Below are 18,302 nucleotides of genomic sequence, written 5' to 3'. Positions count from 1 at the left end.
CTCAAAGTTTTTATTTCTTCTCCCTGGATTTTAATACCTATTTCAAATTTTTCTTTTGTTTCCTTTACTGCTTGCTCAATGTACGGATTGAATAACATCGGGGAGAGGCTACAACCCTGTCTCACTCCCTTCCCAACCACTGCTTCCCTTTCGTGCCCCTCGACTCTTATAACTGCCATCTGGTTTCTGTACAAATTGTAAATAGCCTTTCGCTCCTTGTATTTTACCCCTGTCACTTTCAGAATTTGAAAGAGAGTATTCCAGTCAACATTGTCAAAAGCTTTCTCTAAGGCTACAAATGCCTTTCCTTAATCTTTCTTCTAAGATAAGTCGTAGGGTCAGTATTGCCTCACGTGTTCCAACATTTCTACGGAATCCAAACTGATCTTCCCCGAGGTCGGCTCCTACCAGTTTTTCCATTCGTCTATAAATAATTCGCGTTAATATTTTGCAGCTGTGACTTATTAAACTGATAGTTCGGTAATTTTCACATCTGTCAACACCTGCTTTCTTTGGGATTGGAATTATTATATTCTTCTTGAAGTCTGAGGGTATTTCGCCTGTCTCATACATCTTACTCACCAGATGGTAGAGTTTTGTCAGGACTGGCTCTCCCAAGGCTGTCAGTAGTTCTAATGGAATTTTGTCTACTCCCGGGGCCTTGTTTCGACTCAGGTCTTTCAGTGCTCTGTCAAACTCTTCACGCAGTATTGTATCTCCCATTTCATCTTTATCTACATCCTCTTCCAATTCCATAATATTGTCCTCAAGTATATCGCCGTTGTATAGACCCTCTACATACTCCTTCCACCTTTCTGCTTTCCCTTCTTTGCTTAGAACTGGGTTTCCATCTGAGCTCTTGATATTCATACAAGTGGCTCTCTTTTCTCCAGAGGTCTCTTTAATTTTCCTGTAGGCAGTATCTATCTTACCCCTAGTGAGATAAGCCTCTACATCCTTACATTTGTCCTCTAGCCATGCCTGCTTAGCCATTTTGCACTTGCTGCCGGTCTCATTTTTGAGACTTTGTATTCCTTTTTGCCTGAAGGTAGCAGGCATACAGTATTATATACTGTATTATTCATGATACGTAACTAATTCTTTTACGAGGAAGGTGTCTATGGTCGTTAGTTTCTGTCAATGCTTCAACACTTCGTGAAAATGTGACACAGTATTATCGTCAAATAAATTAGAAGCGGTTGTAGCCACTGCTTCATGGGGTGATGATTTTCAATGTATAATGCAAGTGATTTCCATACTTTCTACATTTTTCCTATGGTACCAGAATATTGCTGCTTTGCTGTTACCACCTCTTCCTCCTCTGAAGAACTCCACTGCATGACTTCCTGCTGTGAAACACACTGTGACTCCATTCAGTGGTCATTTCTTGTCTGTGATTTTCCGCAAGGTCATCAATATCATTGTTATCCACGTCTAGTCCCATGCTCTTGGCCAAAGGCACAATCTCATTGACTATAGGCTCCACAGGTACTGACTCGTTACTCAGATGCCTCAGAGTTACGTTCAACAATGCTCTCTGACCAAAGTTCCTTACAAGCAGAAGGGAGAGTTCTCTTGGTAACACCTTCCTACACCTTTTCAATCATCTTGACACAGACAACAATGTGTGTCTGAAAGAGAGATTGGTAGCTCCAGTCAACTCAAAGCAGTGTTTGAAGAGTGCTTTAGTGTCGAGCTTCTTAAAGTTAGAAATAATCTACTAGTAATGGAGTGGTGTTGGGAGGCAGAAATTGGATTTTAATGAATTGAAATTCTTCAATGAGGTGGTCTTGTAGGCCTGGTGAATGGGCAGGAGCGTTGTCCATAACAAGCAAGACATGCAGTGACAGATTCATCTCAAGGAAATATTTTTTCACCGGAGGACCAAACAGTTCATTGATCCAATCACAAAAACGATCATGTGTCACCCTAGCCTTGTTGCAAGACATCCGTATTACATTTAACCTGCTCTTCTGGACATCTTGAAGACTCATAGAGTTTCTAAACTGTAAACAAGCAAATTTCAGCTTGCATTTGCACAGAATAGCAGTGTGAGACGCCCTTTCATTGGCTTGTGACTGGGCATTGCATTCTTCTCTGCTTCAGTAAGGGTACACTTCACCTTCTTTATCCAGAACAGACCCATCTTACCACAATAAAAAATCCATTGCTGCAGATAACCCTTGGTTGGAATCTATGAGCAGCTTGAAGTTGCTGACGAAGTTCTGTGCTGCCTTTGTGTTGGAGCTGGCTGCTTCACCATGCCTCCATTGCTGTGGGTGCCGGTTCTTCCCTTAAAGTTCTCAAACCATGCATATCTTCCCTTAATCACTGCTTCAGCCACTGATGACCCTGGCGTCGTCTTAACAGGGTTGGTGAAAATCATTTTTGCTTTCTCGCAAATAATTTTCTCATTAATAGTGTCACCTTGCAATTGCTTTTCATTTAGCCATATAAGAAACAATCTTTCGACATCGTCTAGAATGAAACTTCCTGGCAGATTAAAACTGTTGCCGTTCGCGGGCAAGTGTTCTACCAACTGAGCTACCCAAGCACGACTCACGCCCCGTTCTCACAGCTTCACTTCTGCCAATACCTCGTCTCCTACCTGCCAAACTTTACAGAAGCTCTCCTGCGAACCAGGAATATGAAACCATTGTTTAGATACTCTTGTTTCCCTTTGAAGCGTATATCTCCTTATTCCTGTCCTTGTTCTTGAGGATACTGCAAATAGTTGTAGACCGATTGTATGTGCATGCTAAATTGACAACACTCACACCGTGTTTGTGTTTTTTCAATAATTTTATGTTTCATTTCTAAGGTAATTTTCTTTCTCTTATGGTAGTTTATTAAAATTTGCACACAAAAATACACTGTGTGAATACAAGTTTAGAAAAATGTGTGCTCACAAGCTGAGAAAGAGTGCTAAACCCAGACTGCAGTATGTACTAAAGACATCGTTCATATGCTGCTGCCGACAATGAAAGGTGTTCATATTGTTGAACGTTTCCCCTGCCACATGAGAGTGGCTGGTGATGTCGCACTAAATTGTTGTCACTCACTATGCGAAACATCACTTTTGGATTTCCTCCCCCCCCCCCCCCCCCCCCCTTCACATTATGTGAGATGCTCATTAAGTGAGATTCCACTGTACTTACAAAAAGTGTGAAAGACATTGTGGACTGCCCAATGTCATTGACCCCCCCCTCCCCCCTCCCCCCTCCTCCTCCACTCTTCCAGTTTCTTCCCAGTTCAGCAGAAAAATCCAAAACCTAATTACAAACTGATGCACATGAAATTTAATTTGGATTCAAACTAGCCATCAGAATTAAAACATGGGTCAAGATTCGAAAAGGCAGGTCCTTTTGAAGTGCAGTGTGGCAGGAGGAGGAAAGCAATTGATCCAACATCTGTAGAAGATGTGGCCACAGCATTGCAGGACAGAGTCGAGCAGTGGTGTGCAAATGTGCAGTGTATAGGAAAAGGAAATTGCCCGAACATAGGACATGCCTGTGAGCACAGTGCATAAAATGCTATGAAACATCCTGCATTGCTATCCATATAAAATCACCTGTGTTCAGTAGTTGCTTCCTGCTAACCTGCCAGTAAACAAAATGTTTGCTCTAGAATTTCATGGTCACATGGAAGTGGGCCTTGAATGGCCACGGAACATTCTGTGGGCATACGAAGCCCATTTATGTCTCAAAGGACATGTCAATATGCAGAATTGCAAATATGGGCACACACTTCAAGGTACCATTGGAAATGCGACTGTGTACTGTGGGTGATGGCATTGTTTATCAGAGGACCGTATTTTTTCAGAGTGATGAGTCCTGTGGGTTGTGTTACCTGTACCATCACTGGTATATACTGTGAGACTCTTTTGCACACCATCATCATCATTCCAGCCCTTCAACACTGTAGCTGTCTGTTTAGGATAATTTTTATGCAAGTTGGCAGTCCTCTGCACATTGCACGGCCAGTGAAGTGGCTGCTGCAGAAGCATTTCAGAAATGCTAGAATTATCAGCCACCATTTCCCTAGAGCCTGACAGTCGCGATCACCTGATCTTAATGTGTGGTTATCTGAAAGATGTTGGGTTTAGTGCTCCACTGTGAGTGTAGGTGAGTTGATGGCATGCATTGCACAATGTATCCTGAATGTAACCCCTGAGACACTCTGATCTGTAGTGGAACATGCTGTTTCTCAGTTTCAACTTGGGGCAGAAAATAGCAAACGGCATACTGAATGTATTTTGCGCCAATCTCATGACAATTAGAAACCAATGTTAATTTGCTTTTTATGCAGTTTTCGGTCCCAGGACCATGAAAAACTGACGTCGTTTTGCTTTTTTGTTGTTTTTGGCCTCACAACAATTAAAAACTGAGTTTTCCACCTGATGTGATACGATCTTAGTGGATGGGCTTACATAACAGTGCTATAACTGGTTGCTGCTGAATTTGTGCAGTCATGCACGGCATGGATGGTGTAATGTGAAATTCAAACCATAGCTGTCATATTATAATTCGTGTGTCATTTGTAATTGGCCCCATTTACATTAAGACACTTACACTGCCATCTCTTGGTAAATTTTTCATTTTCTTTTTTTTTTCCCTCCAAAGACTTCTTTGCTTTAAGAAAATGCTGTTCAAATTTGACTTCATTCTGAGCAGAGGTATTCTTTCTACACCATTTTGAAACTGGAACTTTAGTTATAGGCACCCTGTATATTCACAACAATGATTCATGTTTTCAAGCATTATTAGTGTTGTCTGTGTATATATGTATGTAATTTGATAAATGCTCCTTTTTTGTTTTCTTGTTTCAGATGTCATTGCATATGTGGAAGTGCGGTCTGGTGGTGATAACAGATCTATGGGAGTCAAAGATCAGTTACAGAGGCTTGGTGCAGTAGTTTCAGACACATTTTCAGATCAAGTACGTAAATTCTTATTATAAGGTGGTGATGTTTGTTTACCATTTTGTAAAGCAGTTAAAAAACCAGACTATGTAATGTGGTTTTGCATCATCACAAAAGCTGGATAGCACATGGCTATTTGTCTTGAGTTTGTGAAATGTGACAAGACCACCATATTTTCTGTGTATTGTACTAATTTTCTTTTCAAAATGCATCAGTGTCTTCCAAACTATTTTAGACTGTAAATTTGAGTAGAAACTTTCATCAGTTTAAGTTCTTTGTTGTTATTTCTACCTACTACAGAGACAGTCTGTAAAAGGAAGCTGTCAAAATAACTACTCAGCTCAGCAAACTGGATGCTTTAGAGTCATGTGAGGATCACAGACACACTTTGCAGAACTGGATGAAGTACAAGTACATTGGTTGCCATTCAGTGATAAGTGCCTTTGTTTCTATCCAAGAAATAAATTTCAACCAACCTATACAGTTTTAATTTAATCACAGCCTGTCCAACAGGCTATGAGCCCAGAGAAAATGTATTAATTTACTATAGAAATTTTTATTTTCTTCAGGTCAATCAAGGCTCCAGAGTGCGTTCAGTTATATTGAGGGTTTTACTTGGAAAATGAAAGGGTACGAGATGAAATGAACAAAGCTTTTCAGTCTCCAAAAATTTCATGGAGTTAACTTGTAGTTATGGAAGTATCAAATAGAATGTACCTTTTGAGCTGAGAAATTGCTAGACATTGTTCATGGAAGTAAGGCCGATTGAAGGTACAGATGCACAGAACTACTTGTGGGATGAGTTTAATGCAAAAACAATGCCTTTTATTTTATCTGGTATGGAACTGTCATGCCGTGTGCTACAACAAATGGTATGTGGAATTGTTTTAAGACAATTCATGAGCAGCGAGTGTTGAAACAATAATTCTTCAAATATAAGGTGTTGTCCTGTCATGCTATTGCACAACATAACATTAGCACAGCCTCCTGCAGGTGTTGGTGAACAGTAGACAAGATTGCCAAAAATTTTAGGTGGACTTCCATCAAAATATGATTAATTTGTTACAGCTTGGGACTTGGGCGACGAAAGCAGGCAGACTTTTGGCAATTTAACAGCAAGGTCACTGAAAGAAGAGAAATGTTTGACACAGATTGAAGAAATAGCAGCTGCATTTGCAGCTCTAGATGGTAGCCACAAAAGGGACCAAGGCCAGGGTCAATGTTTCCAAAGTAATTTAAGCGAACAAAAAGAGTATTGAGTACTGTTATTGTCATAAGAAAAGTCATTATAAGACTGAGTATAAGAAAAGAATGACAAAATTGTCAAGAGAAAGTCAATACCCTAAACATCAAGCTCTGGGTGCAGAATCAGGGATATTTGGCTACAAATTGTGATAATGTTTGGTTTGCTGATAGCACTGCGTCAAAACGTGACCCCACACAAGGAATGGTTTTTAATTCTTAAACCAGTAGGGGACGTTTGAAATTCCTGTTCACATTGGAGATAATTCAGTTGTCTATGCGATGGTATTGGACCAGTGAAGTTAAATGCACTAGTAAATAGTGTATGGGAACTTCGTCCACTGGGGGAGACATAGTATGTATTTGGTCTGAAAAAATAAAAATATCTCTCTTCAGTAGGAACAGTAGCTAGTAAAAGTTTAGAAGTCACATGCAACAGTAATAAGATTGAGGTATTTAGAGAGAGGCTAGTGGCGAGTGATTTAAAAACAGAAAATCAATGTTACAGAATGTTATTTTGTATGAGGAAAATGTGGAACAAGCAAGAAAATTTGAGATTGGGACATGAGAATTTGAAGAAAATGACTGACTGTGGTTTTTATTCCAGAAATAAAATCAAATGCTTTAAGTAAGTACTTCTTCATGTCAGTATGGTAAACTGCATAGGAAGGGATTTAGATCAAGTTTTCAGACTCGTGCCTGTGGTCCAGGAGAATTTATTCATGCTTATGTATGTGGAAGGATGCCATACACATAGTTAGATGGTGCTAACCATTTTGTTATTTTCAAAGATGACAGTATTTCATATAGGTTTGTATTCCTTTATAAGAACATAAGTGATGCCACTTATGTGTTCATAGAGTTTCAACAGTTGGTGGGATGGCAATCAAGGAATAATCTTAAAGTTATTGGGACTGCTAATGGGACAGAATTTGTTAATTATCAACTTCATTCATCTCAAGGAGACTGGTATTGTCCATGAAAGCATACACAACAGAGCAGAATGGTAAAGTTGAACATGAAATCAGATCGGTAGTGGAAAGTGTTCACAGAATGCATCTTGATTCTGGTCAACATGACAGTGTATACACTGCATCACTGTCCGTGAAAGCCTAATTGTAATGAGGAGAGCTAGTGCTGAATGTTTTATGCCTACTCCCAAATGGTTATGATCCAAATTTCAAAGTAAATCGAGGATGATGGTAATGGTTGCTTACGATGGTTACAGTAACAATTATAGGCTGTATGGTCATGTAACAAAGAAGAAAACTGTTTCACGAGACTTGGTTTTCAATGGAAATGTTACAATGTGTCCTACAGAACTCAGGCCAAACAACATTGTATACGAGTGCAAGTTCCTGACAGAAGCGGAGGGAAAAGAGGTTCAATGACCTTTTCAAAATGAAGAGGATTTTCTGCAAGATCAAGGACTCTATGCTACTGAGAGGTGTGTCAGTTAGGGATGATTCAAAGAAATTGTTATGAACTTTGCCCTCCAGTTTGTTTCCAAACTTTCATGGCTTATGCAGCAGTATTTGACGAGCTGCACATAGTCAGGGAGGTGATGACATCTGGAAACTCTGAGAAGTGGTGCACAGTAATGAAAGATGAAATGTCTTCATTGTTACTAAATAAGACCCAGAATTTAGTGGATCTATCTTCAGATTGCCAGACTTGATTGTAGGTGGATTCACAAAATGAAATGTAAACCAGATGGTAGCTTAATGAGGTATAAATCTAGAATATTTGCAGGAGGGTATTCTCAGAAATATGGACTTGATTATGGAGAAACTTTTTCCCCTGTTGTTCAGTATTAATTAACTTGTATTCTTTGGCTTTGGCAGGATTGTATGATATGGACAGGAAGCAGTTTGTTGTGGAAACCGCTTTTCTCAATGGTGATTTGCGAGATGATTTATTCATGAAACAGCCTGAAGGTTTCATTAGTGAAAACGCAAATTTAGTTTGCAAATTAAACAAAAGCCTTTATGAACTGAAGCAGACTCCTCGGTGCTGAAATCAAAAATTTGTTCAGTTTATTAATTTTTTTTAAATTTCAAATAGCTTAATTCAGATGACTGTGTTTCATGCTCAAGTTGATGGCCAAAAAGTATTTTTGGCTTTTTTTTTTTTATAAATGCATTAATTATAAGTAAATCAATACCAACTATAAATAAAATACTTGAAGAAATCAAAACTCATTTTGATATTGTGGCTGACAAACTCACTCACTATGTAGGATTGGCAATCAAGCAAGACAATTAAAGTAAAGAACTGTGTATCTGCTAAGAGGGCAGCAATTGTTGCCCCCTTAGAAAAATTGAGTATAAATAACTGCAAGTCCTACACAACACTCACTGATTGCAGTTTAAACTTGCATTTAGCACAGTACACAGTAAATGATGATAAGAATCTATGGAAAATGTTCTATTTCATGAGGCTGTAGGTGGTTTTATGTTTGCTGCTACAGTTGACAAGACATGATATAATGTTTTCTGCCAGTCAAGCAAGTTGTTTCCTTAACAATGCTGCACATGAGTGTAGAACTGCTGTTAAATGCAGCCTAAAGTATCTTCAGGGTACAAGAGACAATGGGGCTATATATACAGTGGTAATAAACTTAAACTTCTTGTGTGACCAGGTGTTGATTTTGCTAGAGATGTTGATACTTGTCAGTGTACTGACTGGTGGATCTGTTACACGGACATCGTGCAGGCAAAATGTGTTGCCAGATCTGTGACGAGTATGTTGCAACATCTGGAAAAATTGCTGAAATCACCTGGCTTTGTACATTCTTACAGGGGCTTGGAGTTAATATAGAGCAACCAGCACCACTCTCTGTGGACAACAAAAGTGCATTTCAATTAATGAGAAACAATGAACATTGCAAAATGACTAAACATATCGATACAAAGCTCCATTATGCTTATGAAAAAATAAATGATGGTTCTGTTCTTATCTCTTATGTTAAATTAGAAGGTTAGTTGGCAGACAAATTCACAAAACCACTATCAAAAGAAAAGTTGTAGACTAGTCATAAATCATCATCAATTGTGTCTCTGAAATCAACACGAGTGGGAGTGTTGAATAGCATAGCTTTTAATACTGTTTACTTGTGCGTGCGTGTGTGCTTGCACGCATGCGTGCAATATAATGTCTTTGTACATCTCAGGTTTTATTATCTTTGCCCCTTCTGACCACCACACAATCTTTTATTCCTTTACATACATTTGCATCATTTTTTACTAAATGTTCTGTGTCTTGAGCTTTAATTGCTTCATTTTTATCCAAGAAATAAATCTCATTTTTCATATGCTGTTGTAATTTATTTACAGCCTGTCCAACAACTTAACCACCCTTTCTTCTTATGAGAGATAAAATTGGCCCCATTTATAGTGAAGAACACATTTATTCACTCTAAGACTATTCTTTGTGACATACTGCTGCAGCTGTGTGCCAATTACAATAACTTTGTAACCGAGTCGAGTAATGGGTCATATTGTTTTCCTATGCCAGTGTTGTCTAATTGTAGGTTTCTTTTAGAAACAAAACCTCATAGGTGCTTTTTTTTTAAACCCAAGAGAAAGTGTACAACAATAGATGGAGGAGCAGTATCTAAACATTTTTTACAACTGGGGATGCTGTTGGCTGCTTCTTGCTTTTTAGGGTCCTTCTCTGATGAACAATATTAAAGACATATTGGGAATTACCTTCTAAGGTCATTTTATTGTGTATAATTATCCCCTTCTGTAAAATAGTTTGTGTTATTCTTTTTGTCATTAGTTTAGAAATTATTTTGTCCACAGTAAAGAGACATGTTGCATGTTCCTCATGTTGTTGTTGGTGTTGTGGTCTTCGGTCTGGAGACAAACCAGTCTCCACACTACTCTATCCTGTGCAAGCCTCTACGTTCCTGAATAACTACTGCAACCTACATCCTTCTGAACCTGATGTTCCTCATATCTGGCTACTATTTTTAATCTTTTACTCATCCTTTAGTATTGGAATCTCTTCTTGTCAACTTCAAGTGATGCTCGAGAAGTTGGAGGAACAAGGGAAAATGTTACACTACCCCTTCTTATTTGTGCCCAAATACAACTCAGTGTCTTAACACTGACAAAACCACACAAATCAGGAAGCTGTTTTGGTAACACAGAATCTTTCTTACAAACTGCGTATTAAAATACTTCATTACACTATTGCGTATTTACAAAAAAAAAAAAAAAAAAAAAAAAAAAAAAAAAAACAACGTGGTATGAGATACTGTTCGTCTGCAGGACAAACATTATACAGTTCAGTGCAAGGAGTGTGTTTGAAAGATTTCTGACCTGTAACTGATGAAAGTTCATAAATGGACACACATGCAGCTGTATACAGCTGACTTTTTGTCCCCTGCCCTTCCCTTGAGTTAGTCATGACTGATTTTATGCTGCTCTTAATGCTAGTGTATCCTGTGCAAGCATCTTCATCTCTGCATAGCTATTGCAACCTACATCTGTTCGAACCTGCTTACTGTAGTGAAGCCAACATTTCCCTTAACAATTTTTACTCCCCACAGTTGCTTCCATTACTACAGATGTGTTCAGAATATTAAACTAAATCTTTTTTTCCAAAACTTTACATTTATTACATATTTGCATCTACATACAGATTATATCCTGTTTGGCATAGTTTTTATTAACTTTTGACATGACATTTTAATGTCATTGTCATGGTACCAGATTTCCTCTAGTTTCTCCATGAGATCTTATTTGGTGGTTATTGTAAATTTCCTTATCCTCTGTTTCACAATAGACCATAAACTACAATTGGGTTCATATCAGGGTTATTCCCTGGCCAGGGCAACACTTTCAATTGCTTTTTTCCAAGTTCTTGGAAGCACTTTTGCCTTTGTGGCAAGTTGCCCCATCATGCATAAAAATGTCATCTTTATTAGGAAACCACTCATTTATTTGGGGAAAAAGTTACTTTTCAAGGATATCCTTATATTGTTCTTGTCCCATCGTCCCTTCAACAGTGTGTAATCTACCAGGGCCTTTCGCAGACATCACACTCCAGACCATAACGGAAGTCGGATGCTTCATACATTGCTACATATGCTTAGCTTTGAACTGTTCTCCAGGTCTTTGCCGAACATACTGGGTGCTTGCTTCCATCACTGTGAATACAGATTCATCACTGAAGTATACCTGAAGCATGTGTACAAAATTGCTAGTTAGAAAAGTTGGGAATAGTAGCATAGGAGACCTCAACAGTCCCAAAATTCAAATGTGCATTTCTTCTTTATCAGTAAAACATCACAATATCAAGCCAAAACTCCTAACTTTAGAGATCAGACCCACTTAATTTACTGTATCATTGCACGTATCTTAGCCCAGTCCTCACTTGTCCACTCCTGATGTTGTTTAGTCCACTGCAGTCTCTTGGTTTTCATGGCAGGTGTGATTTTCTGCTTTTTACTTGGTTGGCATGCCTTTAAATCACATTCAAAAAGCCTCCTCTCACTTTTATAGGTGAAACTTCAGTAGCCAAACCTTTCAGCTGATGGCTCATGTCTGTAGAAGTAAGTTTACGGTTCATTGTTGCCATATTTGTAAGTCTTCTGATTGTTCTAGAACTGATTTTTCTTTTACGTCATTTTCCTTTCCTGTTTGGCTTGTGTTCACCTCCTTTCTGCACTGAAAGTTTGATTCTGCTGACAATTGCCTGTGATATTCTCATTCTGTCAGCAATTTCTTGCTATGTATAATGATTTACAGCAAAAAGTGCTACCACAGCCGAAACTTTCCGAGGTGAAACATCTTTTGCCTTCCTCATAACCTCACTTTCTTTGGAAACTCCATGATTTATTCCTATAGCTAAAAACACCCAAGTTCACAAGATATATGATGGCTTGTTAATGTAGCAAGAACTTTATAGAATAAATAACAAGCTGAAATACACCACAGAAACATAAAACATCACTGTAAACACAGTTTCACAGTATGTACACAGCCAGCCAGCACCAACATGATTTGGAGGGAAAATGACTAGTGTTACCAACTGAAAAATTCAGTGATCTCTGAGTTGCTTGGAGGGAAAATTTTGTGGCATCAATCAAACCATTAAAACAAATCAATTATTACACTTTTCTCTCCTATTTTTACACCAGAAAACATAAGAGTATAAAAAATAATAGTGTGAACACCTTGAACTAATTTATGAGCATAACATGTTGTCATAGGAGCAATGACATAATCTGTTACCAAAAAATCATCCATAAAATACTTCAAAATGGCCTAAGGCCGAACTTGTACAATCGTACAGGAAATAAAGAAAATGGCAGCTGAAGGCTTCAAGAAATCATTCAAAAAATTCATCGCAGCTGCCAACCCTACCGCATTGAAAATTATCAAAAATAATCATTTAGTTTAATTATTTGAATGTGACAGTAAATTAATGATTCCTTAACGCTTTAGGATATGCTCTTTCATCAAATCCTGTCTTGTAAACAAGTTATGCACGAGTGTCGTCCATCCCCGACTACACACCTAATCTTCAACATTCTTCTGTAGTACTACATTTCAAAAGTTCCTGTTGTTTTCTTGTCTGTGCAGTCTATTATACATGTTTCAATCCATAAAACACTCCACATGAATACTTTCTTTTTGTATTAGGTCTTAACTTATTTGTCTCTTTCAGAAAAGTTTTTTCTTGCTATTGACAGTCTGCATCTTATATCCTATTTACTTCTCTTTTATCAGTTATTTTGCTCCCCAAGTCCTAAAACTTGTCTACTAGTTTCAGCATCTCGTTTACTGATGTAAACTCCTAAGCGTCTCGTGTCACAATTTGACTATGCAATCTCTTCAGCATCTCATGACATAGACTATGCAATCTTGTTTTATTTATTTTCATTTTATAAACTTATCTTAAAGACATTACCCATTCCACTCAACTGGTTTTCCAAGTCCTGTGCCATTTCTGACAGAACTAAAATCTCATCAACAAACTTTATACCTTCAGAATTTTAATTGTTTTTCCAAATTTCTCTTTAGTTTCCTGTACTGCTTGCTCAGTGTACCGATGGAATAACACCAGAGACAGGCTGTGACTCAGTCTCACTTCCTCCTCAACTACAACTTTGCTTTTATGCCCTTTGATTAAATCACAGTCTCGCTGCTGCGTGAGTTGTCAATAACCTTTCACTGCCTATATTTTACCTCCAGAATTTCCCTGAGAACATTCCAGTAAACACTGTCAAAATACTTGCTTCAGTGTGTTTCAGAGATAAATCTAAGGGTGAACATTGCCTCACATGTTTCTATACTTCTACGGAACCCAAACTGATCTTTCCCGATGTGAGATTCCACCAGTTTTTCCCTTCTTCTGTAAAAATATGAAAGTATTTTGAACCCATGACTATTTTAAACTTTTGGTATGATAATATGCAAATCTCACAGTACCTGGCCTATTCAGAGTTGGAATTCCTGGCTTATTCAGAGTTGGAATTATTACATTCTTCTTTATCCGAGAGTATATCTTGTATGTCAGATGGAACAGTTTTATCATGGTATGTTCTACCGAAGATATTAATAATTCTGAGGAAATGGTGTTTACTCCTGGTGTCTTATTTTGACTCATATCTTTCAATGCTCCAACAAATTCTTCTTACAGTGTCACATCCCAAGCTCACTTTCATCTTCTTCCCTTTCTTTGATACCAGGTTCAAGTTTGTTTCTGTGTAGTCCCTCTGCATATTCACCCCAATTTTCAGCCTTTCTTCTTTACTTAGTACTGACTTGCCATCTGAGCTGCTGATGTTGTCACATCTACATCTACATGGTTACTCTGCAATTCACACTTAAGTGCCTGGCAGAGGGTTCATCGAAACCATTTTCATACTAATTCTCTACTATTTACTCTAGAGTGGCATGTGAGAAAAAGGAATACCAAATCTTTCCATTTGAGCTCTAATTTCTATTATTTTATTATGATGATCATTTCTCCCTACGTAGGTGGGTGTCAACAAAATATTCAGAAGAGAAATTTGATGATTGAAATTTCATAAATAGATCAGGCTGGGAAAAAAAAAAAAAACACATTTGTTTCAGTGACTGCCACCCCAACTCGTGTATCATATCAGTGACACTCTCACCCCTATTGCGCGATAACACGAAACAAGCTGCCCTTCTTTTCACTTTTTCGATGTCTTCCGTCAATCCTACCTGGTAAGGATCCCACACCGCGCAGCAATATTCCAGCAGAGGATGGACAAGTGTAATGTAGGCTGTCTCTTTAGTTGGTTTGTCGCATCTTCTAAGTGTTCTGCCAACATAGCTCAGTCTTTGTTTCGACTTCCCCACAATATTATCTATGTAGTCTTTCCAATTTAAGTTGCTCGTATTTGTAATTCCAAGGTATTTAGTTGAATTGACAGCCCTTAGATTTGTGTGATTTATCATGTACCCGAAATTTATCAGATTTCTTTTAGTACCCATGTGGATGACCTCACACTTTTCTTTGTTTAGTGCCAATTGTTACTTTTCACATCATACAGAAATTCTCTATAGATCATTTTGTAATTAGAAGTGACCATCTGACGATTTTACTGGACTGTAAATTACAGCGTCATCTGCAAACAATCTAAGGGGGCTGCTCAGATTATCACCTAGATCATTTACGTAAATCAGGAACAGCAGGGGGCCTATGACACTACCTTGCGCAACGCCAGATATCACTTATGTTCTACTCGATGATTTACTGTCTGTCACTACAAACTGTGACCCCTCTGAGAGGAAATCACAAATCCAGTCACACAACTGAGACAATACTCCATATGCAAGCAATTTAATTAATAGTCACTTGTGAGGAACGGTATCGAAAGCCTTATGGAAATCTAGGAATATGGAATCGATCTGAGATCCCTTGTTGACAGCACTCATTACTTCATGGGAATAAGGAGCTAGTTGTGTTGCACAAGAACAATATTTTCTGAATCCATATTGGTTATGTATAAATAAGTCATTTTCTTCAAGGTGATTCCTAATGTTCGAGTACAGTATATGCTCCAAAATCCTACTGCCAATTGAGGTAAGTGATATGGGTCTGTAATTCATTGGGTTACTCCTATTTCCTTTCTTGAATATTGGTGTGACCTGTGCTACTTTCCAGTGTTTAGGAACAGACCTTTCGTCAAGTGAGCGGTTGTATATGATTGCTAAGAAAGGCACTATTGTGTCTGCATACTCTGTAAGGAACCTGATTGGTATACCATCTGGACCAGAAGGCTTGCCTTTCTTAAGTGTTTTGTAACACCTAAGATATCTTCTTTTATGTCACTCATGCTAACAGCTGTTTTGGTTTCGAATTCTGGAATATTTACTTCGTCTTCTTTCGTGAAGGAATTGTGGAAAAATGTATTTCGTAACTTCGCTTCAGTTGCACCATCATCGGTAACATTTCCATAACTATCGCACAGTGACGGTATTGACTGTTTTTTGCCACTGGTGTACTTTGCATACGACCAGTATCTCTTTGGGTTTTCTAACATATTTTGAGACAATGTTTCACTGTGGAAACTATTAAAAGCATCTCCCATTGATGTCCGCACTAAATTTCGAGCTTCCGTGAAACTTATTCAGTCTTGGGGATTTTGCGTCCTAAATTTGGCATGCTTTTTTCATTGCTTCTACAACATTGTTCTGATGTGTTTTGTGTACCATGGTGGGTCAGTCTCGTCTCTTATTAACTTAGGCGGTATGAATCTATCTATTGCTGTTGATACTGTATCTTTGAATTTGAGCCATATCTGCTCTACACTTACATAATTAGCTTGGAAGGAATGGAGACTCCCTCTTAGGAAAGCATCAAGCAGAATTTTTATCTGCTGTTTTAAATATATATATTTTTCATTTACTTTTAGTGGTTTTGGTTGATACGGTTTTGAGCCTTGCTACAATGACCTTGTGTTCACTAATCCCTGTAACCGTCGTGACGATCTCTTATTAGATCAGGATTATTTGTGGCTAAGAAGTCTAAGTGTGTTTTCGCAGCCATTTAAAATTTGTGTGGGCTCATGAACTAATTGTACAAAGTAATTCTCAGAGAAAGCATTTAGTAAAATTTCGGAAGATGTTCTCTGTCTACCACCGGCTCTGAATTGCCAGCCACCCAACCCCAGTCCCTCTCCGTGCCTCTTGCCTCTCTCTCTCTCTCTCTCTCTCTCTCTCTCTCTCTCTCCATACCAACCAACCTCTAGGTCGTCAAATGATAACTTCAAAAACTAGCAAGTTTTCTTTCTTTTGTGTGTGCCTGTCAACAAGTAAATGCTTTTGCTTTCCAGTGAGTTGTCTCCTTTAATCCTTAATTATTTACATTCTTCAAAAACTATTTTCCCTACAGAAAGGTTGGTACCATACTTCTAAAGTATAGATTTGATGCACTGCCTCCAGCTGATAAGCTGACAGGAACAACAAATTTTGTCTTTCCTGATCAGACAGCAGCCTCTCTTTGTAAATGTCTGTCCAGCCACAGAGTGGAAAGTGGGGGCAATTAGTTGTGGGCACTGAGCGAGCTGGTGCAGTGGTTAGTACATTGGACTTGCATTCGGGACGACGGTTCAAACCTGCGTCCAGTCATCTAGATTTAGTTTCCTGTGATTTCCCTAAATCGCTCCAGGCCAATGCCGGTATGGCTCCTTTGAAAATGCATGACCGATTTCCTTCCCCATCCGTGATGCAATCCAAGCTTGTTCTCAGGAAATATAGTCTATGCCCAATAACAAGCAGAACTGATTTCTCTTTTTTTTCCAACTAATGAGAGGTGGTGAAAGGCAAAATTGGTGGTTTAAAGGACTAGTGAGCTAGGAGACTTGATTGAGTTGTCTTACAGCCTTTGGTATGAGTAGACTGCGTATATAGTGAATCTATTTGTAGTTCTTGAGTCGACCTAACAGCATAAAATTTGAAAAATCTGCTGTGCAGACAATCAGTATACATGTGTGATGTGATTCTTCAATTTCTCCAGGCGTATTTTTTGATTGAATGGTCCACAGATGCAATGGCAGTCCATAGTGTCCAATGAGTGATCAGACATTTTACCAGCTTCAGGTACGTTGATGAACTGAGCTGAGGGTGCACAGTCTCAAGGAATATGATGGGCCATTAAGAAATTGTCGCCACTGTACCGCCAAGACTTATGGACTCCCCAAGATCCACAAAGATGGGGTACCATTATGCCCCATTGTCAGCAACAACAGAGCTTCTATGTATTTGCTGGCAAAATACCTGGCAGAGATACAAAGTCCTTATATAAGTAAATGCCCATGTCACAGGCACAGTTTTGTGGATTTTGTCAAGCGCTTCAACAGCTTCAGGCTTAAGGACTCAGATGCCCTGGTGCACTTTGACATTGTTTCGTTATTCACTATGGTACCTCTACATGAGTCACTAGAACGCATTGGTCACAAGTTTGATGAGAAAACCACTGACCTTTTCAGGCATGTCATACCTTCCACATATTTTCTGTTTAATGGAGAATACTATGAGCAAACAGAGTGAATTGCAAAGGGCAGCCCACTCTCACCAGTGGTTGCAAATTTATTTATGGAGCACTTCAGAGAAAAGGCCCAAACATCATCCAAATTGAGACATCTGATTTTTTCTGTTAAACGAAATCAAATGCGGAAAAAGATACCAACCATTTCCTTCAGAGACTATCCACAGTTTCTGTTCCATTAGCATACGGTTCCCTGCTGGTCACTGTTGATGCCACCTCCCTTTACACTAACACCTTTAGTGCCCATAGCCTTGCTACTACTGAACACTTCATTTCCCAATGCTTGACAGATTCCAAACCAACAACTTCCTTCCTGGTCACTGTGACCAACACTTCCTCATCCACACTTACTTTTCCTTTGAAAGCATCACGTATAAACAAACCCAGGGTATAGCAATGGGTATCCATCTGGCACCATCCTGTGCCAACCTGTTCATGGAGCCATCCAGAGGAATCCTTCCTAACCACCCAAAATCCCAAACCCCTCATCTGGTTCAGATTTATTGATGACATCTTCATGAGCTGGATTGAGGGTGAGGACACTTATGCAATTTCCTCCAGAACCTCAACCTCTTCCTCCTCATTCTTTTCACCTGGTCCT

The 18,302-nt window shown here is 38.7% G+C and overlaps 1 protein-coding gene across 3 annotated transcripts in view; it reads left to right on the top strand.

The window, feature by feature from the left end:
* The window catches only part of LOC126259327 (uncharacterized), a 233,219-nt gene that overhangs the window by 109,457 nt on the left and 105,460 nt on the right, over positions 1-18,302 (top strand). For all 3 annotated transcript variants that reach the window (XM_049956019.1, XM_049956018.1, XM_049956020.1), the window contains exon 3: positions 4,829-4,938. In XM_049956019.1, the coding sequence (XP_049811976.1) occupies positions 4,829-4,938 (110 nt within the window). The remainder of the gene's footprint in view (positions 1-4,828; positions 4,939-18,302) is intronic.

Source organism: Schistocerca nitens, chromosome 5, assembly GCF_023898315.1.
Source record: "Schistocerca nitens isolate TAMUIC-IGC-003100 chromosome 5, iqSchNite1.1, whole genome shotgun sequence".
NCBI lineage: Eukaryota > Metazoa > Arthropoda > Insecta > Orthoptera > Acrididae > Schistocerca > Schistocerca nitens.
The sequence above is the reverse complement of the archived record's forward strand: the minus strand, read 5'-3'. Positions and strand labels throughout refer to the sequence as shown.